We start from the raw sequence: 24,611 nt of genomic DNA, 5'->3' as shown, positions 1-24,611 counted from the left end.
TTGAACATAATTAAGTGAGCAACAGGAAGTCTAGCTTTCTTGCTTTTAGCCACTCGTTTATAAACAAAGACAGAGCAGCTCAGCCTAGCTGGCTAGCGGATGTCACAGTAAGCAATGTTCTTTTGTTGGTAGGTCATACTCATTTTAAAGGTGTAATAAACAATACATGTGTTAGCAAAGGCTCTACATGTGTTACCTTACCTGCTAGCTGAATTCTCGTGGTATTTGTGAGGTCACAAAAACATCTTGTAAATCCAACTCGTAATTTTCTGGTAGTACAGACCGACCACAAAGCAATCATTTGTTTGGGGGAAGGGTATGAGGCTGCGTGGAAAATAAGAAGCGCTGAGGCCATCGGCGCACGGCCATCGGCGCACGAATGCATGGACACTGCATTTAATTCTGTTCTCGTAGACTTAGTACTCACAAATTCCTTTTGCGTGAAGAGCAGCGAGAGGCACTTTTTGCATTTTTAACTGGAAAAGAGGTTTGTGCTTCTTTTACTTCTTCATGAGGATTTCCATTGCCGTAAGAGGTCAAGATAAAAAATTGGTTGGCTGCATAAATTGCCACATCGCTCACTCAACTCAAAGTATTGTACTCAATTGTCCCTCCTTTCCCCAGCAGATAACAGTGGAGCGATCCCAGATTGACACTGTAAAGAATCCTTTCAGCAATTCACAATTCATCTGTCTGGCTCTTGCCAGGTTAATACCTGTGTTAGCAGAGGCTATCTTGAACAAAATATGTTCTTTCTTGTTTCAAACATCTAAAAACACAACTACACAACAAAAGGAAAATCCGGGTTCTTAGGTGACAGCTGTTGAGAAACACTGTTTGAAATGGTAACAATCTACCGTTTTTTCCATGTATAATGCGCAAAATTTAACTAATTTATTGTCCTAAAATCTGGGGTGCACATTATACATGGGTACGATTTTATTTATTTTTTTTATTTATTATTATTATTTTTTTTTTATCCGGATATCATACGGAGGCCGCCATTACAGATGCGCTTTCTTCTCTGCTGTTCACTTCAAACACGCTCCATACGGACACAATGCTCTCGTATCAGACGCTTGCTCGATCACCTGCTCGTTTGCTGTCACAATGTACCCTACACAAATCCGAAACATTTCTTCGCTATTGAGTTTGCTAGCCCATGCACAGTGATACTGACCGGCAGAATAACATCCGGTTGTTCCTAAAGATGATTTTTTTCTGAAATAATTTTACGTTTACGGACTTAAGTAGGAGTCAAAATTTGGGTGCGTATTATAGAATAGAATAGGATAGAATAGAATAGAATAGAATAGAATAGAATAGAATAGAATAGAATAGAATAGAATAGAATAGAATAGAATAGAATAGAATAGAATAGAATAGAATAGAATAGAATAGAATAGAATAGAATAGAATAGAATAGAATAGATCTTTATTTATCATTGTCACATGTACAAAATTATACATGGGTACAGGCTTTTTTCCAGCATCAACATGCCATTTTTAGGGTGCGCATGGGGGCGCATTATACATGGAAAAAAACGGTAAATCTGCATTACCTGAATAAAAAGCTACACACTACTACCTATTCTCCACAAACAGGTATAGAATCTATACGGTATATTATTGTATCACCTAGATGAAGTAGAAAGAGAGAGGGGTATGTGAAGGACCACACATTCTACAGGTTTATGAGGAAAGAAGTCCTACTGTTTGGTTTTCAAAGGGCTACATATCCCACCAAGTTTAGAATAATGATGAATACGCATTTCCTGTGGTGGTTTGCTCTCAGTCTAATGGAAACAACTTGTCAGAACTTAGCATCAGTACGAAATCAACTTCTCTGTGTGTGTTAGACTTGGATGCCCCCAGGGACCTTCAGAAGCTGGAGCTGACTGATGAAAGCATCACTCTTGAGTGGAAAAACAGCCACGCTCAGGTGGACAACTACCGCATTAAGTACGGGCCTCTGTCTGGAGGCGAGCACAGAGAGCTACTCTTTCCTGCCGGACTCCAAGACACAACACAGGCTAAGATAATTGGTATGCACTCTCCTTGTACCTCCACAGTCCACCCAGTAACTAATAATTGTACCATCCAGTAGAAAGATATATTGCACATTTGTAAGTTAGGCAGTCTGCCCAGCATCTCAAATAGCCGTTTGCTATGGAGATAGAAATATTGAAATTCCGTTTCAAGATGCATGATAACATTGGTATCCATGGTTTGTCTCTAAAATCAGTTAATCACAAAGAGTATGAAGTTCACAACAGAGATAGAAATGTTGAATGACGTTTATGATTATTGCCGCAAATGGGTACAGAAGGCACGCTTCCTGTTTTTATTCGTTCATTTACCATCTCCGTTTTATCTATCAAAAGTACTCAATATATTTTATGACCTTGGACCAGTTAATGTGTGTCCAAACGAAAGGTACTTTAGCTTCATGGCCGAATTTAAGGTTTTTCTATTCCTTGCACAAACAATGATTTTTGAGTTGAGTCACTGCTCTGTCTGCATCTTACGTCACTGTAAGTGAAAAGCAAGTTTTGACAGTATGAAGTGTTTACTCTTGTTATTTGGACGTGCAGACTGTCTTAATAATTGGACAGTGTTATGTTCTGCCAGCTGATTTCTGCAGTAGCTTTCCTTTGTTTTGTTTGCCCGTCTACAATAAGGCTGCCTTATGAGAAAACCACCCAGGGGGTTTGGCATTCACTGTTTAAATTGAATCACTATGCCGCTTATTTCTCTTTTGCTCAAGCAAGAGACATGGGCATGTTTTTCATCTATCAATGCTGTTGACATTATAAAGCAGCGCTTTGAGCTTTGTTTTTTATTTTTTTTATTTTGTCGTAGTTTGTTGATTAGACACAACAAGAGAGGGGAAAAACTTTGTCAAATGGTGTCTTTGTCTGGCACAATTCTTTGTCCTTGGGAGGCCCATCTCATGGAAATAAAGCATAGTGTCCATTCAGCAGACGTCCCCCTCTTCACCACACACCTCAGTAGTGCTTTCACACAGTTATTATCTGTAATTGCCTTCACGCTCGTGATTTTATTGATAATGAGTTTCCTGGGTATTAGGTGTAATTTCATGCTGCAGAACTCTGTGTGTGATGACCTCTGTGGGAGTTAATAAAGGAATTAAAGGCGATCAGGCCTAGAGAGGGCTTAATTGTGGAAACCAAAGGCTTTCCAAAGCCAGCGGTATCATTGGGAGTAGTGTTTCTGCTGCACGACAAGGGCCCTATAGCTCCATCAATGCAAACACACCAGCCGTGTTCCACAAGGAGCTCAAGCTTACCATGAAATGCAATTTGGCTGCAACCTATTGTGCTATCACGCCACATGAAAGTGGTTTTGTGTTTGCCATGGCCACCGAAGCCATTAGCAGAAACAGCTGGCGGCCACTTGACGAGACAGACTCCCAGCCATTCAGCTCAGGGAAGATAGAGGAATTTGGGCAAACAACCATATCAGTTGGTTGATTTTGTTTATTTTGCATGGTTACCTAGGTCTGAGACCCGGCACAGAGTATGGAATGGGAGTGACAGCGGTGAAAGGGGAACGAGAGAGTCTGCCTACGACCACCAATGCTGTGACCGGTATGAAGATTTCACTTATTCATGTTAACTTTAACAATGTCTGTAATTGTCAGTAATGTCCATCATTCAGCAGTTACACTACAGTAGTATGTTTGTCCATTTTGGCAACAAAAATGTTATATATCCCCAGTCTTGTGGGAGTCTTGATATCTTCTGAAGTTCAGTTTGTTTTGTTCATTTTAGCTAATTTGTCCATTTAGTTTGTCAGGATTTCATCAAATCAAATGTAGATACTGTATGCTAATTACAGAAAAGTCTCAATAGTTATCACAGATCACAAATAGTAACAACATTCCGTTCAAATCTTTGCAATAAATTTAGGCCCTTTAGTGGTGACATTTATTGTCTCTCACACTCTGTCCTGTGTCAGGCTAGCAGATTAACTTCCATTCTATGTGTATGCGGTTACTGTCATCATTGGGTATAATTTAGTGAAAACACTAAGGGAGGGAGAAGAAGCTAACAGAATCATTCTTTTGTAGGACGTCACTAAAAACAAATGAAAGAAAACATTATTATTGAAAACCCGGTTGCTCTTTCTCATGATGAACTAATTGATTATTGTAAATCACTTCTACAACGGGATAACATTGTTTCCTTACATTAACCCTCATTTTATTTTGCTTTGTAGGGCCAAACACCTCCCCTTTGACTGATGACGAGGGTGACAATCCACTGTCTCCCTCGCCTTGCATCAGCTCAAAAAGGCCCTGGCGTCAAATCGCAATTTACAAACTAGTGTCCTGTATGTTTCAGCTCTGGATGCACCAAAGGACCTAACTGTTGCAGAGGTGACAGAAACAACAATGATGTTGGAATGGAGGCGCCCCCTGGCCAAGATGGACTCCTACCGACTTGTTTATGTTTCCGCTGATGGTCAAAGAGCAGAGGAAGTGGTCCCAGGAGGCTCTGAGTCCCACACCTTGAGAGGCCTGACACCAGGCATGCTCTATACCATCAGCATCACTGCAGAGAGGGGCCGCAAGACCAGTGCACCATCTACCATTTCTGCTCCTACAGGTTGGTGAATATTAATCATTGGCAGCCTTTTTGACGGATAATGTAACATAGCTCCTTACTGGAGAAAGTAATATGGCATTGGTATAAAACTCATGGCCCAGGGGCAAGATACGGCTCGCCACATCATTTTATGTGGCCCGCGGAGACAAATTGTGCATCGACTTCTCGTGTCAGTATTAAAATTACAACTTGTCTTCACTTTTAAAAAATAGAAGTATTGCTAGTATTGCAATTACCATTCATCTTTTTAAAATATTGGAACAGTTTTTATTCGTCTCTTATTTCAATACTTGTTGTCCATCAGTTTGTTGTGTAGCCTAAATATCATCATAATGGTCCTTCGAAAAAAACTATGATGCGGCCCGATCAGTGAAGTAACAGTCGACACAGAAGAAAGGCTCAACTCTTAAAAATAAGAAGTGGAGTCTGTACTTGTCTATCTTTCTGTTTGTTTGTTTGTTTGTTTGGTTGTTTTCCCACCAGTTTGTTTCATTGTTTTATTGATTGTTTCTTAGTTTGTTTCTTTGTGGAGTATAACATTTTTTGTCTCCCTCCTTGATCCATGCATAAACCCAGTACTGTAACTAAGCAACACATTGATCAATTATCAATTGAACATAACCTTCTGCCAAACCTTTTCAATTTGGTTACATATCTGAAGGTTTCTTGATCTCTTTAACCATGTTACTTTTTTGCGTTACTTTTCTTTTTCATTGAAATCTTACCAAAGTGACAAAAATGCATGATTCCAGCATTTTAAGGTCTGTAACATAGATTTTCCCATTTTGCAATAATGGTGACAGGGTTGCTTTTGTCAACATGGTCCCGTGACAACAGCATCTGCATTTTGAATGAGCTTTACCACTTTCTTGGCTATCTCATTCAATATTCTGTCACGCCTTTTCAGTCTCTGTGGAGACGGTGCTGCTGATAGAGAAGGGCAGGGAACAACAACAATGCAACCCAAAAACAGTCAAACAATGGCTTTTCTTATCCTACCAGACTTTCCAGCAACTTTAAATAGATTTTTTTCCCCCATTCTCTAACCATCCCCTAACCAGGAACCGAGTCACTTGCAGACCACTGATGACCACACTATCGAATACTGCATGCGCAAACAAGTACAGCCAAGCATCCTATAGTAATGGTTGTACACTTTAAAAGAATAATAGTGGTTCAAAAATACCACTGGTTCATGTAAGTATTGCTGCCCGTCAAACAGAGGCAATGAACTGTTTGTTTGTTTGTTTGTTTGTTTGTTTGTTTGTTTGTTTGTTTGTTTGTTTGTTTGTTTGTTTGGTGAAGAACAAAATCTATTGTAATTAAAAAATTATATCAAGAAGAGAAAGCACATCAATGGTTAAGTCGTTAAGCACAGTTTACATGTTCAAAAGGGAGTAGGAAGAGGTAAAAAAAAATATCTAGTCCCTTGTTCTTATGTGACTCTCATAATAATGCAAAAATAAGTTATTTGTTGGAATTAATTGTTTGCCTGAAGTAATACCGTGTATTTCTTCGACTGGGGCTCATATATAGTATGTGGAAATACATTTGCCATTACTGTGTAGTATTCATTTTTCCTCATCCTAAAAACAAAACAAAATAATTGTGGCACACTTACACACAAATGTCAAATCACCTTATGCAATAAGTTTCAACATCTGTGGACAAAAATCAAAATACGTGGGAAAAGAAAAAGATCTATAAATAACGGCTCATTGTGTATTTCTGGACTGCACTTTAATTATAATGGGCAGGGTGATGGCAGTGGTGGTGTGGGGAGGGCCATTGAATAATGTTCATTCATGTGGTAATTGTTGACGTGAGCCTTGCTCCCCTCTGGTTTTGTGCGATTTGACCACGATGAACTCTGGCTCTGTCAGATAAAAGGCCACATGCTGGGACTCCTGTTAAAACATTGTCTCTGAAATCAGCAGCCTTCTAATCCACAGCCTGCGTTGATCTGAGCTGAGCCTTTATCATCTCCAGACATGAACGTAGATTGGACTCGTTTTACAGGAGGAATTGGAGAGGTTGGATGGACGGTTCAGTGATCTACTTACTGCCTTAGTGACGATTACAAGAATTTAATTTAATACTACTACTGAGAGGCAGATGCAAATATTTTATGTGAATGTAATACTTGAATGATAAATGATAAACCGTCGTAAGGCTCACACCAAATTTGTCACAACGTGCCGTTGCATGCCTTGTGCGATTTCCCCTTGACGATTTTCCACAAGTACTTTAATGCACTCGTTGTCGCAGCAGGTCCATTGTTGACCTTTGTTTGACGTGCCATGTTCCTTTTTTTTTGTTGACTTTATTGGTGGCCTACACTTTGTCTTTGTGGTATGTCTCCTAATAATCTACCTACATTGCATGTTTTGAAAATGAGGTCTGCAACCCATGGCTCCAGAGCCGCATGCGCCTCTTTCATCCTTCAGCTGTGGCTCTCTGTGACTTTGGAAATTTTAAATTATCAGTTTTTAAATGTATCTATAAATTTGAAGATTATGGTTCTCTTTTGTTATTAAACTTAAACATTTACTTTGGGGGTGGGGGGGGGTCAATATATGCGCCATAGGCATCAAGCTGTTTGACCTATAGTAGCCAAACATGGCTACATGCAAGGAGAGAAAGGTTTCTAAAGAAAATGGAATGTTTAATTCCACCCACCACTCCCACTTTTGTCATTAAACATTTTTTATTCTGATTTGGCTTTTAATCCAAATGAATGCGTCCTAAAAACATAGCCACTGTCTCTCAGGACATCTGCTCTCCATAAACTTGGCAGTGTTGAGGACATTGCGAGTTGTGATGTTTTTCTGCACCCTCTATATCATTCTAATCTATTCTCTGAATGTGCTCATAATGGTCTCAGATTACAGGCTGCTGCACATTGTTCCGCATGGCTTCCGCACTTCTGTTTGAAGTGGACAGTGTACTTTCTAGCGTTCTGGCAGGGCTACACTGCACTTTCAAATGCTAATGGCTCAATTGTGGTCATTAATGCACACAAGCTGCATTGCATGTCTCACTGTTGCTTTCAATTTTAAAGTCTTCTCTCTCATATGGTAATATGGATGTTATGGCTATAGGCAGCCATCAATAATGAGATGCTTTGTTCAGGTCTGTTCTTTTGTAGTGAAAATTGCAGAATATGTCTTCCTCAGTCAAGTGAAAGCATCATTTTCCTTTGAGACAGCAAAATGAAATGACTGAAATACAGCACCATTAGTGTCAACATTCTCGCTGCTACCACCTACGGTCTCACAAAACACCACTCATGTTTGGTCGGATGTTCAACCCATGCATTATAATAAACGTTTTGGAATGCTTTGTTTGTATGCTAACGTTTAGACCAATATTAGATGGATTCTATCAAAATATTGGCATTATACTACCTGTGATGCAGCCCTAACTGTCAGCACGGCCAGGTGAACCTTGAAAGCCATATTGTTCTGTGTGAGTTGGAAGTTGGACCCCTATTGGCTATTGCATGACTGTGGCATAGCTGGAAATGTCATATGGACTAATCTTAATAGCTTCAGCTTCTAAAATCTACATAGATGTTAATGGGAACAATGAGTTCACCCAGTTGTGTGTGTGAAGAGAACTGGTTTGGGGTCCACAAGATCATTTAAAAAAAACATGGCGGACTGTCTATGTCACCATCCTGTAACTCCATATTGATATGTTTTTCATCACCCAGCGGACGAGAAGCCCATGGTGACACATGTCAGTGTCAGCGATGTGTCATGGGACAGCTTCCTCCTGTCCTGGTCCGCAGACGAAGGGGCCTTTGAAGCATTTCTGATCGAGATCACTGATGCAGAGACGGGCGCTGAGTGGCAAAATCACACTGTGCCCGCCGATGCTCGCAGCATTGTCATCTCTGGCCTCACTCCCATCACCTGGTACAGGGCCAATCTGTACGGGGTGTACAGGGGCCTGCTGTTAGATCCTGTCTTTGCAGACACCATCACAGGTATAAACACCGTCAATGCTGTGGCCTCACTCTTTCTTTTGCTTGAGTCCTCTCTTGCTGCTTCACACTATGAGAGTGATTATCTTGTTGTCTTCGTGGAATTCCGCTCTGTTCAGCACCGACTTCAGTTCTCTCCCGTGGAGGTGTTAAAAAACAAACGGTTATTTTCTCCTTTTCCTTTCCTTTTAAAAACTATAAACTACAGCCTCAAAATTACCCTGCACCTAAGTTTGTAGAATGTTTATTTTATAAAAGGTGAAATAATTGCCATGTGACTGAAATTCTTTGGTTGAAAGTCTGCATTGAAATCTGGAAAAGCAGGTTTTGTTCCCTTCATTTGTTAGCACAAGCATTTAAATAGTTGGAAAAGCACATTAAGAAACACAGACTAACCCATCACCCACTGCCAGACTTCATGCCAGACGCCAGTGTGACTAACTCAAATTCACCAACAACACCCAGACATAGTTACGGAACTAATTCCAGAAAGGTTAGACGTATATACTACACACTTTGTTACTTCCTTGGAGGATATAAGTATGTAGTCCAATTTAGTAATCAAAAACATGACTAATGAGTGTAACATGTTGTTGTTGTTTTTTTTTTTTTTAATTGAACATTTGATTTAATCAGCAAACCTCGCCACAAAAGTCCTGTTTTTTTTCAGCCAAGATAAGTTTTTAAAATAAACATGTAAACATTTGAGAGCACATGTTGTGTTGAATGGTGATATGTAGTACAACAATTAAATACAAATAGCTTAATGGCCTCCGGTGTACAGAAGTCTGTCTTGGCCATAAAATCCAGTTACATGAATAGTAGTTTGTAAGTTTGGCGTTCCATTGCACTTTTATTTATTGGAGATAAGATGTCCAACTTTGCAATTGGTCCTGACCTCACACACACGCACACACACACACACACACACACAAGCATGTCATTTGTGTTAAAATGGGTCACAAACTCGACCTTAAAGATGTCAGTCTGCATGCTGAAAAGCAACTGAGGCCCTATTTTTATAGACAGTGCATGTGCATTTGAGCGTAAAAACTGGCACATTTTGATTTCCGTGCCTGCATTTTGGCCCAATTCCCTCTGTTTGGGATTTTGTCAGACCGTGCTGCAACATGCTGGGCATTCCAGTGGATTGGATACGAGTTTTTTTTTGTTTTTTTTTAACATGCCGTGATCCATCCAACAAATTGGTAGTAGAAAGTACAATCATTTCTAGATGATCTAAAAGCAGGTGTAAGTTTTGAGGCAGGTGATGTAATGCATTCGTGATGTATTTGATCAAAGTGGAGGCAGACAGATTCTGAGCTCCGCGTGACATGTGTGGTGGCTCACGTTTCTGTGAATAAGGGCTATGTAAATAAACCTGACTTAAGTTGAATCAAGAGAACATTTTCAAATATTACACACTACTCTATAACAATACCTCCGACAAACAATAAGATTCTTGTAGGCCAACTGGCAACGTCGTAAAACTGAATCAATCCTCGCTTTATTCACAGTTTTATGAGTGTCTCATTCCAGCATGAAGCATCATTTAACATTTTAAAGACTGATCGGTCAAGTGAGGAAAAAAATGAGAGAACGGACAGGAATTAAATGAAAAACCCGAGGCTTTGTATGAGGCTTCTCGTCTGTATGCATCCCAAGTCCCCCAAAAACTGGGCCGCGCTTAATTCTCAGGCTGCCATTGCCCTTGCCTTTGCCAGGGGCTTCTGAGGCCACGCAGAATATGGCATACACTCAACACAGTCTATTGTCGCCATGTTAATGGTCGATCAAACCATTTTTTTTCAAGAGCGTTAAGCATTCCAAGTAGTGAATGCAGGCACTGACTAACTTAATTATGTCGTGCACAGTAGTCAACACTAGTCAAGTGGAGAAAGACATTACAAGGGAGATTAAGTCCTCCAACTGAAAAACATTAAGCACGGAAACTTTGATTAGCCAAATAGTTTTATGTAACAAATGAACAATGTTACCACAAACAGATGTGGACAGCATGCCTTGAATCTCTTTGGATTTCTGTCACCACAAACTAGCAGTAAAGTTGTCAGGTGTAACTGGTACATAGTTTCTGCTTGCAGAACACTTGTTGCCGCAGGCGATGCTCCATGACCTCATCCAAATGACAAGCTCGCTTTTGTGAGTGGCGGTTCTGTTCCCCCAAGATGTGGGGGTGTTCAGAAAGACACAGTGGAACTAGAAGTGGTACGGTGGAGAGGGTGAAATCAGTAGCAAGCTAGCGATTGTAAGCTGATGGAGGTGACCCTCCTGTTGCACTGACCAGTTAAAGCTGCCGATGCTGGCTAATGAGGAGTGACAGCTCCTTGTTGATTGGTCTGTTCTGTTTCTCATTTCCACTGCTTCTTCTCACAACAAATGCCTTGTGCATTTCTTTCCTCGTAAGGAAAAGGGGCTTGAGGTGAACCCTTAAAACACTCACATTTGGTCGTGTTTTAATGAGCAGTGGCACTAGGATTTATTCTAGGTTTTTCTTAGCCTTAATATGCCTTTTTCTTTTCCAGGCTGCTTTAAAAGCTCCGTCAGATCCATGTGTCCTTGGATCCATAGATGCTACCGGACGTTTCTCTGGCTAATTAGCTCGTGGGTTTACTGTTGTCTTCCTATAGGCTGCTAAAAATGGCTGCCGGTCAAACAGCTTTTCAACAACCCATACACGCATTTGTGAAATGAGAGGTAGTGGGATGAGCTTTTCCACTCGTACAAATATTATTGTCAAACATTGTCTATTCTGTCATGAAATTTTGGAGATTCGAAATGACTTGGACGAACTTGAAACCAGTCCCAAGAAGGAGTCAAGTTAAATTGAACAAAACATGGCTTTTAACCCAGTTATGACTTCTCTAAAATTAGGGATGGGAAAGATTTCTTTTCTCTTCTTAAACTAACACTTCAAATTCATTTTGTTTGCAAACTTGTCAGTCAAAAAAATCAATAGGTTGAGGTGGAAAACAACTTTTTAATTGGAAGATTTAAGGTTTTGATGATGATCTTTTTGCACTTACACACAGGTTTTTAATACATATCCAGATAAAGAACTTATGAAGTACGCCCTTAAAAATACTGGGTTACAAACAACTCAACAAATTTATTTTGCTCAAAACACTCAGATTTTTTTTTTTTTTTGCAAAACAACACTAAGTTTGATCAAATTGCACCAACTTCCTGGGTTGGTCCAATCTTTTAACCCAGCAGTTTTAAAGGTGTTTTAGCCTAGCAGGTACCAAATAATGAATTTGAGTAGCATTAAAAATATTACTTTTGTTGTGTTTCGACCTAGTATACAGGATTAGGTACTTTTGTGTGAAGTTAGTCAAATCTGTGGTCTACTGAACTTTGTAGAGAGACAGTATTTCAAAACTCAGGCTTCATGTTGCTGAATTTCCATTTCAGATCGATTTCATTTCATAACGATGTTCCTATTACGTAAAAGCATTCTCGAGTTTAACAGAAGAGCAAATCTGACCTTCCCTTGTCACTCAGAGACTGAACCACAGGTGCAGGCTCTCCTACTGTCTGACATCACTCCTGAGAGCTTTAGATTGGTGTGGACAGCAGATGACGATACCTTCGACACCTTTGTCATAATGGTGAGCAAGGCTGAGAGCCCTGACCAACCCCAAGAGCTGGTGTTGGTTGGCGAAGAGAGAAGCACAGAAGTGACGGACCTCAACGAGGACACAGAGTACAAAATTGAAATCTTTGGACTAATTTTGGGAAGGCGCTCCAAGTCTGTAATCGAGGGGGTGAGAACAGGTACAGCTTGAAAGGATGGCTCTCAATGAAAATCTGGGAAGAGATATTCAGTTTTATTTGTTTTGTCAATGTTTTTTTTCCTCTTATATATGTTCTCACAAGCATGGAAAGGTCCAGGATATTGTCTTTTTTAATGTGTTTACTAACCAAACAATGTCCAAACTACTTGGTGCAAAGTCTAAAATCTTACGTATGTGTCCTTTGAGAAGTAGATTTAGAACATGCATCTTTATGGCACGGTTGTATTTGTGTGGCCTTGTGTCACTGGCTTGGTATCTACCAGTAACCCTGAGTGGTTGAAGTGAACTGAAAAACTGCATAAAAAATAACATATTCCAAACTGGGTCTAAAGTTTCATCTGAAAAATTTCAGACACATCCGTTGGCTCCCACTCAGGACGTTTACTGAGGTTTTCTGCAATCCTATTGTAATATTATTTTCGTCTGATTGTCCTACCAGTGATGTCTTTCTTTTTCTTTTTTTTTTTTGTGTCTGGGATAGAGATGGGGTTACTGTCTCTGTCTTATGCTGTACAACTGTTGCCTATGAATGTGTCCCTTTTCCTCCCTGGGGGTAAGGCTTTACTCTTGGGTTGTGTGGTGGATGTTTTGTCTCTTGATGAAATGGGGGCAATCTCCTCAGGTCTGTCACGCAAGATACTATTACTACTGGCCGTTACTGGGAAGTTGTCTGTCAGTGCTGGTCTTCTTTTGTTTGTCTACATCACTTCACAATCTCACTCTTTCTTCTGTGCCTTCTAGCAAATCTCTGCTAAAGCTACAGTGCCTGTATTTTCTGCTTTAACAAATGTATTTTCACGCTAAAATGCTTGATTTCAGGCATTATTAAATGCTCATTGATGCACTCTTATGTTCCTGTTCCATACTATGACTAGTCTGAGAACACAAAAATCATGTTGACTCACTCTATCCTGTTTTGTCTCTTTTGTGTCCCTTGTGTCATTTCTACCAGATCTGGGACCACCCAAAGGTATACGCTTCTCTGATGTCACTGACTCATCTGCTACTGTCCACTGGGCAGTTCCAAAAGCCCGCATAGACAGCTACAGGGTTACATATGTGCCTGCTCATGGAGGTCAGTCTCATCATGTTTGAACAACATTAATTAAGGCAACTTGACAATCTCTGTCAAGAAAACCAACCCATGACTTATATCTAAATCTTTATAACCGCTGGCACTTTAACTCTAAGCTACATAAAATGTGACTCGGAAGGAACTTGTATATATTGCAAAATATACTTTACAGATACATTGTGTGGCATTGAATACAGTGTTAGCACAAAATTAGCTAACATTTGTGACTAACGTGTAGTGTTACCTTGAGATATTGGATGGATGGATGGATGGATGGATGGATGGATGGATGGATGGATGGATGGATGGATGGATGGATGGATGGATGGATGGATGGATGGATGGATGGATGGATGGATGGATGGATGGATGGAGCGTGCGTACGTGTGTATGTGTGTGTGCGTAGGTGCATGCATGCTGCATATTTCAAATGTTCAATATGAGCTCTTCAATTGCATTATTTTAATGGTGTGATGTACATTTTTCATGATCACACTTTCTATAGTGTCAATGATATTTCTTGATTGACACTGAACTGTTTGGGCACTCAGGGAATGCTAAGACTCTGACAGTGGACGGATCAAACTCGCAGACTGTTCTACCCAACCTGATACCTGGTGTCACCTACCAGGTTACTGTTGTTGCTGTCAAGGCTCAAAGGGAGAGTCAGCCTGGATCAGACAGTGTCACGACTGGTAAGATTTGTGTTACACTGACGAATGCAGTTTATTGTCACATAGTTGCCGGAAACTTCAATAGGGAGACATACACCATCAAATTTAATGCAAAAAAATATATACTTGATTCCTCCAAACCTTCTCACCAGCTTAATGTTTTATTGTTTGTGTTCCAGCTTTAGATAAACCCCGTGGTCTGACTGCAGTCAATATCACAGACACGGAAGCTCTACTTCTCTGGCAGCCTGCCATTGCTACAGTTGATGGCTATGTTATTACCTATAGTGCAGACTCAGGTAAGAATTTACATACACTGCTTCAAACCTAAGCTAAATACCTACAACCAGCTGTGGACATCCATCTATTTGCTATATTAACAGAGAAACTAAAAGATGTGGTTAAAGTACCAAAGGTTTGATGCCAGTATTACTTTATATCTCAAACACAATTCAAAATTCAATCTAGCATTTCATCTATTGAAACTATTCACTACCACTCTCAAGCTGCTTGATTTTTATTTGTGACATTTTGTGTTCCCCCAGTGGCTCCAGTGATGGAGCGTGTGTCAGGAAATGTGGTGGAGTTTGCAATGACTACCCTGGTGCCAGCAACGCGATATACTGTAAAGGTCTATGCCATAAGGGATTTGGCCAAGAGCGCAGTCACTACAACAGAATTTACCACCGGTGGGCTTTCGTTTGGGCATAAAAGAATTCAAATATTTCAATGCAGATTGACTTCATTCAAATGTTGATCAAATGACAAATTGTGATGCATTAGACATGAACAATCCAATCTGTATCTGCTAACTAACCCCTTTTTCTGTTAAGATGTGGATGCCCCTCAGGACCTGGCAGCAAGCAATATCCAGACAGAGTCAGGCATGTTGACTTGGAGGCCGCCACGTGCTGACATTACTGGGTACATCCTCAGTTTTGAGTCTTCTGATGGCGTCTTCCGGGTAAATTTATATTGTACTTCACGCATTCTGATCTTTTTAAGATAGACATTGCCAATATTTCTTGTGTAATTTTGCTCTTTAATTATTATAAATGAGGTCAGTAACATAACATATTATTACCTCATCTCAGGAGGTGGTTCTCAGTCCGACTGCAGTTTCCTACAACATGGTTCAACTCAGTGCCTCAACAGAATACTCAGTCAGGCTGCAGGCCATAGCAGGGCCCAAGAGAAGCAGAGTCATCAGCACTGTCTTCACAACCAGTAAGTAAAAGCATGACCACTGTATGATGAAAAAAAAAAAAAAAAACTGATACAAGTTGATGGACCGTATGTTCAATCCTATAAGTCCTTAATATTCACCCCATAAATAGATGGGGCTACCAAATAAGCACTGTGATTTCCAACCAACGTGCCAGAGGTAATTTGTCAATTGCCACTTGGGTAATATTGTACAGTACACCATAAATATGACATAAGTCATGACAAAAATTAGACCCTTGCTCTCTACGGCATACTTGCTTCTATTGGCTATTTCCGTTCTCATCTCTGATATAAAATTAAACTGATTAGATACCTCAATAAATTATGACATGTATAATTGTATAATTATTTTTTTATTGTTACAATTAGTACTTGATTGGTTAAGTGACATCCTCAGGTAGCATTTAGTTAATAACTGGCATCATTGGGGAGCCAGAACTTAAGTGTGTGTGTGTGTGCGTGCGTGCGTCTGTGTTTCTAGCTGGCGTGCTCTACAAATATCCAAGGGACTGTTCCCAGGCCTTGCTAAATGGTGACACCCAGTCTGGCCTGTACACCATCTATCTGGGTGGGGATGAGAGCCAGCCCCTTCAAGTCTACTGTGACATGACCACTGACGGAGGTGGATGGATTGTGAGTCACTGACATATTTAACATACATATGTTGGAGAGAGACCCTAAATGTTCTTATTTTAAAATTCTTTACAGGCCCCTCAATAAAATTTCAAAGATCAATAAAGTTTCTATGTAGTATCTATCTATCTATCTATCTATCTATCTATCTATCTATCTATCTATCTATCTATCTATCTATCTATCTATCTATCTATCTATCTATCTATCTATCTATCTATCTATCTATCTATCTATCTATCTATCTATCTATCTATCTATCTATCTATCTATCTATCTATCTATCTATCTATCTGTCTGTCTGTCTGTCTGTCTGTCTGTCTGTCTGTCTGTCTGTCTGTCTGTCTGTCTGTCTGTCTGTCTGTCTGTCTGTCTGTCTGTCTGTCTGTCTGTCTGTCTGTCTGTCTGTCTATCCATCTGTCTATCCATCTGTCCATCTATCTCAAATTGGCTACTTGCTTAATTAAACATATCTTTAATTAACCCCAAACCTGAAAACATTGTTAATACAGTATTATCAGTATTTGGTTTAGTTTTTCACGATTTCTAAAAAGATGAATAAAAGACCAAGGCCTTATTGTAGGAAGGTGGATAATAAGAATGTAAGTGTTTATGAGATATCAAATCACATAAATCCTGCATGATCAAATCTTTGTTATATTTTTCCTTTACAGATTTTCCTCAAACGCCAAAGTGGCAGACTGGAGTTTTTCCGCAATTGGAAGAATTACACAGCTGGCTTTGGAGACATAAATGACGAATTCTGGCTGGGTATTTTCTAGTTGATAATACAGTACACAAAATAATTTTGTCCAAGATTCTTTATATTGAATTCCATTGAGCTACTTTTTTTCATCACTTATAATTTAGTGCATTTATCTCTTTATTTTAGCCATGTCTACAAGCGTTAAAAAAAAAAAGTGATAGCCTTCCATTCAATTGGCTGACCAAGAGTAGTTGGCAGAATACAGTAGATTTATCTTAGGTGATAAAAAAAAAAATACACTACACCGTGCATGTCAAACCTCAAATGTGTGTTTAACTATGCTTCAATGTGCAATTTCAACACTGTTTTGCCCCTCAGGTCTGTCCAACCTTCATAAGATTACAGCTGGCGGTCAGTATGAGCTGCGAGTGGACCTTAGGGACAAAGGAGAAACAGCCTACGCTCATTATGACAAGTTTTCTGTCTCTGAACCTCGGACTCGTTATAAAGTTCATGTTGGGGGATACAGTGGAACGGCAGGTAAAGATGAATCAGATGATAAAGACAGCCAAAGTATTTCAATATTTTGGATACACTCTTCCTAAAACGTAAGAGTGTAATAAAACCGTAGTTGACCCTGTTGTTTGTTTTTGAAGGTGATTCAATGACCTACCACCATGGTCGTCCTTTCTCCACTTATGACCATGACAATGACATTGCGGTTACCAACTGTGCTCTTTCATACAAGGGCGCTTTCTGGTATAAAAACTGCCACCGTGTCAATCTCATGGGAAGATATGGTGATAACAGTCACAGCAAGGTACGATTGATATCCTACGCTCTTGGGAGAAATGTGAAGGGCAATCGCAGATACAGTATAAAACACTTTGGTCATCAACTCTTTTTACCAGCTGCAATATCTGGACACAGCTCAATTGACTAACACATCACAATATCGTTATCATTACTTTGCTTTATCCAAAGTGTCCCACTAAAATGTGGTCAGATCTATACCTGCAGTCTTTTTAAAGGAATTGTACTTGCTCATCCTCAGGGCGTCAACTGGTTCCACTGGAAGGGCCACGAGCACTCCATTGAGTTTGCAGAGATGAAAATTAGGCCATCCAACTTCAGAAATCTGGAGGGACGGAGGAAACGCTCATAAGCGCATCACCTACTACATCAGCAACAACAACATTGCTACAATTCTTTTTGGACGCCCTACAAAACATCTCAATCCAGACCTAATTCTCTACCGCCCCGCCAAAGCCACTGCCGAGGCCCTTGTTGCTTCCATGCACATCAACAAACCTTACTGTTCTCTCACAGGCTCCCTATACCTCATACTGCCTGTGCCAAAATGCATATGCATGTTGCAAACTGGACTTAAGTGAAACCTGAATGGATTCTGAGTCACACACCAAAGAGAACAGAACATTGTACAAGACCTGATTATCCAAATCTCTCGTGTTTGCAGCATTTGTCGCGAGGCATGTGTGCAGCTTGGGCATTCTGTTATGTACAGTCATGAATTTACCCATCTCGTAAGCCAATTTCTTAGTAGTTGTTAACAATGCCTAAGGCAGGCAAAGCACAGTGATGTTTATAAAATTGGAATAGAGATAGCACAAGTCAACTCGAAGACACTAACCCCCTTCCCCGCACCTTCATCATCCCCTCTTCCGCACCCTCCACGTAAATTGTCATTTGTTGGTCTTTGTGTGACTGAACTCGTTGTCTCTGTGCCACTTTATCCTCCCCTGGTTTCCTCACACCCTTGTACACAAGCTAATCGATGATAGGATAGGTTTCGATGCGAGAAGGAAAAAAACTATGGGATGCAATGTTTTTCATTCATTTTTGCCCCACCCCCTGAGTCATTAGCCACTGTAATCTGCATTAAAGGAGACATATTATGCAATTTTCACAATTCAAAACAGTTCCAGGCAATTTCATAAGAGATTCCGAGTACTCTTTGTCAAACACATGAACGTAATATTTACAAAGCTCTACTTCAAGTTAAGTCAAGTCAAGTTTATTTATACAGCCCTAAATCACAGACAAGTCTCAAAGGGCTTCACATGTACAAAAATTGACAATTATTCTCAACATGCCCTAATCTTAAACTCCCACGAGGGCAAGGAAAAACTAAAAAAAAAAAACTACTGGGGAAAATGAGAAACCTTGAGAAGACACCACAGATGGGAGGATCCCCCTTCGAGGATGACCAAGCTGCAATAAGCACATAGAACACATATTGTAAATCAATCCAAAGAAAAAGTGGATGTCCATATTCAAAGTGAAGAGCTGCAGGAAGGTGCCCTCAATTGTCCTGGCAGTGTCTTCGAGAGTGGTAATCCACCGCAGTTCCCTCATCCCGATTGGTTGACGAGAAATCCAGACAGCCGTTATCAGTTTGGGTGTCACCTAACCCAGCTCCTGCCGAACCGGCCAACTTCAAATTAATTTGTTGATTCTTCTCGGGGTGGATGGGGTGGACAGTCCAGTCTTCTGCATACGAGCCACCATCCAACCCTTGTACTTTGAAGCCAATGGGAGTACTTTTTCATGACAACGAGGGACAAAGCTCAGGTGTTGTGCTTTTGGGAGAGGCGACTTGTTTTTAAATGAGGCTGAAGAAAAAGATGAGCAGAAGAGTAGAGAAAGCAGACATTGAAGTCAAACATTTTCAAAACTAGAGGCAGCACTTTAATACCAAACTTGAAAAAAAATACAATTATTGCAGTGGATCTGTGTATGTGGTGCATGCAGCAGAGATTTTGCCAGACTCAAATATTTTTGAAAACTGGAGCTCTTTGCCCCGCCTAGCTGCCAAGTCATGAGTGAAGAAACCCGTTAAGGAGGTCGTGGTAGTCACACACGTGGTCACAGTTATGGGAAAGTCAGGTCAGTTCTTCACAGACACATTTTCAGAAATGAGTAGCTCAAAAGGTTGACTTGCTTAATTTTACACTTTACTCTATTAGTATACAACCTATTAAATGTTTCCATAATATGTCCCCTTTAAAACACTCATTTATATTCACGTGTTTGATGAAACCAAGGCAGGACCTATTATTGAGTATATATTTTTTTTCATACTCTGAGTAATGCGAATACAATAGATATATGTCAAAAAAAGATTTGTTGTGTTGTGATAAAAGATTTTGATGCTCTAAATGTACAAAACTATCAAGCCCATCAAGTACTATGTGGTTGAAAATGTTTGAATGAGTTAACTAAAAAACTGGCAAATATTCTCAAGCCTCCCATTTCCCGCAATGGCAGGATACTAAACCACTGACCATCAAAAATTGCCTGTGTAAGTTTGTTTTGTTCTTATTGTTTGTTTATAACTGGGTGAACAAAAGGTGTTTCTCTGTAAACTGTATCACAATAAAACTTTGTTTTAAAGGATATTTTTACTACAGTTTTTACTATGACAATTTACTTTTCAGTACAGAAATTTGTCACATATAGAAAAAGGGAGGCATAAGAAATACTAAGAAAGAAACCTGGAGTGATACATTAAAGATTTCATGCAACGACTGACGAGCGTTAAAAGTAAAATGTATCAATAATCAACTAAATGGTTATGAACCCATTGATGACGAATGATCGATTCTGTAATTGTTTTGACAGTCTAGGACTAGATCATACAGTACCACTCACAAACAGCGGGTAATAAATGTTAACCAGCTAGCCCGATTCTCACCTTCTTGGCTGAGAAGGATTTGATGCAGTATTCAGGAGGTGACAGAATTACTCCGGGTTGGACTCACAGTCCCAGGTACAATCTTGTCAGTGGAAAAATGAAAATGAAAAACTATATATATATATATATATATATATATATATATATATATAAAATAAAATAAAGAAATAAATTATATATACATATATAATATATGTATATATATAATATATGTATATATATGTATATATATAAGCGGAAAAATGAAAAACTATATATATATATATATAAAATAAAGAAATAAATTATATATATACATATATTATATATATATGTATATATATGTATATATATAAGCTTGATGAAGTGGCTGGGGAGAGGGAAGTCTGGGAGTCCCTCTTGAAGCTGCTGCCCCCGCGACCCGACCCCGGATAACGGAAGATGGATGGATGGATGGATGGATATAATTTATTTTTCATTATTATTCTTTTGTTTAATGGTTTGTATTATGAAGAAAAAACACCGGGACATTATAATAAAATAGTTTTAACATTCAATGGAAATTCAAATTCAGTTTTTGCACAGAACTTTAGAACATATTCTCCCGTGGGCTAAAGTCAGAAAAGGCATGCAGCTGTGCACTTTGAACGCTGGGCTCTTTCTCCGGTAGACTCAGCGGTGTCATTTTTACATCCACAAGCAAAGCCAGGTACACACAGGCTGGAGCAACCCTGAAATGTGAAATATGTACACAAACATAGACAGACTGACTGATTGACAGATAGACAGACAGACAGACCGAAAGACAGACAGACAGACAGGAACTGTTTCAATTATATTGGCCGCATAGGCAGATGAAGAGTTTTGGAAACGTGTGAGACTTACAGAAATTTGTAATTAGGACAATTGTATAAAACTGATTCTACTACTACTACTACTACTACTACTACTACTACTACTACTTCTACTACTCATACTACTAGTAGTATTCGTACTACTAGTAGTATTCGTACTACTAATAGCTACTACTACTACTACTACTACTACTACTACTACTACTACTACTACTACAACTATGTGATTGTAAATTAATGTGATTCATGAAAAGTGAGAGATGATAAATATCTTACTTCTTCTCCTCTCTTATCCTGCCACCTAGTGTAGATAGTAAGTACCGTTACAACGCAGACAACAGACACCGGCTGTTAAATGTTAATTGTAGTACTGTGAATGTGCCGCAAGCCACCAAAGCAAGCAGAACATTTAATACTGTAGATGTGAGATTGCTGTTTGTGGACTTCAGTTCTGCCTTCAACACCATTGTGCTACAACGCCTCATCAGCAAACTTGACACGCTGGGCCTCAGTACCTACCTCTGCAACTGGCTACTGGACTTCCTCTGTCAGAGGCCACAGGTGGTACGTGTTGGCGACAAAATCTCCGCCAGCATCACGCTGAGCACGGGAGCCCCCCAAGGTTGCGTGCTCAGTCCGCTGCTCTTCACCCTCCTGACGCATGACTGCACTGCAACCTACAGCGACAACCGCATAGTGAAGTTTGCTGACGACACGACTCTGGTGGGTCTCATCACCGAGGGAGACGAGACTCAATACAGGCTGGAGGTTGACCTTCTGACCACGTGGTGCAGGGACAACAACCTCCTGCTGAACGTCGACAAGACCAAGGAGATTGTTGTGGACTTCCGGAAGGGTCACACCCAACACCTGCCGCTGACCATCAACGGTGCTGTGGTGGAGAGAGTGAGCAGCGCCAAGTTCCTGGGGGTGCACATCAGTGAGGATCTCTCCTGGTCCACCAACACCGCATCACTGGCAAAGAAAGCCCAGCGCCGCCTGTACTTCCTGCGGAAACTCAGGCGAGCGAGCGCTCCTCCGGCCGTCATGACTACATTTTACCGTGGCACCAATGAGAGCGTCCTCTCAGCTGTATTGCTGTTTGGGGTGGCGGCTGCACTGACTACAACTTGAAGGCCCTGCAGCGCATAGTGAACACGGCTGGTAAGATTATTGGTGCTTCGCTCCCGTCCTTGAAGGACATTTACACCTCCCATCTCACCCGCAAGGCGACCACGATTGTGAGTGATGTGAGTCACCCCGCTCACTCTTTGTTTGAGCTTCTGCCCTCTGGGAAGAGGTACAGGAGCCTGCGCTCCCGCACCACCAGACTCGACAACAGCTTCATACTCCAGGCTGTTAGGATCCTGAACTCGCCCCCCCTTTCTGCGTAGCGTCCTGTACTTTGCGCTATGCTTACTGTCTGCTGTACGCACACTGGCTCGGTTTAGCTCCTCTTGTTTATTGGGTTATTTGTTTATTATTTATTCATCACTCATTTTATTTATTTATTATTTATTGTTTGTGCCTTGTTTTTATTTTGTGTCGTCTACTTGTATGTTTATAGTGTACTGTGTCTCGTCACCGTGGGATGGAGGAAACGGAATTTCGGTTTCTTTGTGTGTCTTGACATATGAAGGGATTGACAATAAAGCTGACTTTGACTTGACTTTGGTTAGACTAGAATAGGTTTAAATCTTTAAAACAATGATATGCTATGTAACTGATTCCGAAACAGATTTTTTTCTTATTGTTTATTATGCGTGCAAAAATACTGTTTTTCAATTTTGACGTGGGGTCAACATTACCTTTATCAAAAAATAAAATTCTGAACTATGGTCATGACATTTTCTATTGAAAGTTCTCCATGCCGTTTGAGTCTTGCCGACAGTATTTTTTCCAATTATGTAGTTGTTGCATTGATGCTCATGTCAGCAACAAAAGCAAAACATTGACATTATTGTGGCAGAAAGGTTAATGTGATGGACTATAAGAAGTCATTTGTGGTCTCCTTGCAAAGGTCTGAATCCTTCTAACACAGTGGTTCTTAACTGGGTTCGATCGAACCCGAGGGGTTTGGTGAGTCCGTCTCAGGGGTTCGGCAGAGCCATCACTGCGGAGGTCCGAACACACCTGATTTATCGTGTAAATCTGTTATGATTCATATCTGAACTGGTTTCAAAAAGGCAAAAGCAGAATTCACACTGATTTGCAGGTATGTAATTTGTTGTGAGTTTTGTGTTGTGTTGGTTTTGTTCTTTGAACAAGGTGATGTTCATGCATGGCTCATCTTGTAAATCAGTAAAAAACATCTATGTCTTGAATTTGAAGAAATATATATATTTTTTTCACTATAGAGGGGTTCGGTGAATGCCCATATGAAAGTAGCGGGCTTCGGTACCTCCAACTGTACTAACTGTACTAACAGAAAGGTTTTCCTGAACTTTGTTCTAGTATGTCAGGCAACTTGGTGTCAGTAAGCACTAACATCAATGTAATGTTTGGATCCGGAAAATACTTTACAGCCTGCCGCATAGCCACCGAATGGTTTAGGCAATGGACTTGAAATCCATTGGGGTCTCCCGACAGTGTTGAATCATAACAATGGGATAATATTTAGAGATTTGCTCTGTGACTAAATTGTATCTTGGTATCAGTGCAGGCCCTGACAGCAATACAAGCATTAAACCCTACATCTCATTTTGTTGTGGCCGAGTGGTTAAAAATGGTGTCTTTGGGTTGAAGACCTGTTTTTGCGCACCCCCTCCGTCCAACCTAAAATATCTTGTGTGTAGGTATTGAATGCCATTTGAGTTTTAAAAGCATATATAGAGATGACAATAGCTCATTTAAAATTGTTTATTACATTCATGTTTCAATTTTGTAGTTGAAACAATATTTGCCACTTCAGCAAAGAATAATGTAAAAGAATGACAATTGAAAATCCACAAAAACCTGTTCAAGATTGATTTGTTATAAAAGCACATTCACAATTCAGTGAGTTTGTGGAACAGAAAACACAATTAAACAGGCACTTTTAATGCAAATAGTAGATCATTGAAGTTTAAAACAACAAATTAAAAAAAAAAAATTACCGTATTTTCCGCACTATTAGGCGCACCTTAAAACTTACATTTTACTAGAAAACACAGTGCGCCTTATAATGCAGAGCGCCTTATATATGGATTAGAGATGCACCGATCCGATATCTGGATCGGATATCGGTCCCGATATCAACAAAATAGATGGATCGGGTATCGGAAAATACAGCCGATCTGTGAGCCGATACTTTCCTTAATCTATTGGGACGCGGG

The 24,611-nt window shown here is 40.0% G+C and overlaps 1 protein-coding gene across 2 annotated transcripts in view; it reads left to right on the top strand.

Moving 5' to 3' along the window:
* The window catches only part of tncb (tenascin Cb), a 40,597-nt gene extending 20,431 nt beyond the window's left edge, over positions 1-20,166 (top strand). Inside the window, exons 8-23 of one of the 2 annotated variants that reach the window (XM_061278548.1) lie at positions 1,860-2,045; positions 3,522-3,611; positions 4,368-4,631; positions 8,347-8,622; positions 12,142-12,414; positions 13,387-13,509; positions 14,061-14,204; positions 14,363-14,482; positions 14,729-14,872; positions 15,017-15,147; positions 15,278-15,410; positions 15,892-16,043; positions 16,718-16,814; positions 17,128-17,289; positions 17,406-17,569; positions 17,804-20,166. In XM_061278548.1, the coding sequence (XP_061134532.1) occupies positions 1,860-2,045; positions 3,522-3,611; positions 4,368-4,631; positions 8,347-8,622; positions 12,142-12,414; positions 13,387-13,509; positions 14,061-14,204; positions 14,363-14,482; positions 14,729-14,872; positions 15,017-15,147; positions 15,278-15,410; positions 15,892-16,043; positions 16,718-16,814; positions 17,128-17,289; positions 17,406-17,569; positions 17,804-17,914 (2,570 nt within the window). In that variant the 3' untranslated portion in view covers positions 17,915-20,166. The remainder of the gene's footprint in view (positions 1-1,859; positions 2,046-3,521; positions 3,612-4,367; positions 4,632-8,346; positions 8,623-12,141; positions 12,415-13,386; positions 13,510-14,060; positions 14,205-14,362; positions 14,483-14,728; positions 14,873-15,016; positions 15,148-15,277; positions 15,411-15,891; positions 16,044-16,717; positions 16,815-17,127; positions 17,290-17,405; positions 17,570-17,803) is intronic. The other variant, XM_061278547.1, reaches the window with a different exon arrangement.
* The last annotated feature ends 4,445 nt before the right edge of the window (positions 20,167-24,611 follow it).

The sequence above is a fragment of the Syngnathus typhle genome, linkage group LG5 (genome assembly GCF_033458585.1).
Source record: "Syngnathus typhle isolate RoL2023-S1 ecotype Sweden linkage group LG5, RoL_Styp_1.0, whole genome shotgun sequence".
Classification (NCBI taxonomy): domain Eukaryota; kingdom Metazoa; phylum Chordata; class Actinopteri; order Syngnathiformes; family Syngnathidae; genus Syngnathus; species Syngnathus typhle.
This window is presented reverse-complemented; position numbering and strand designations above follow the sequence as displayed.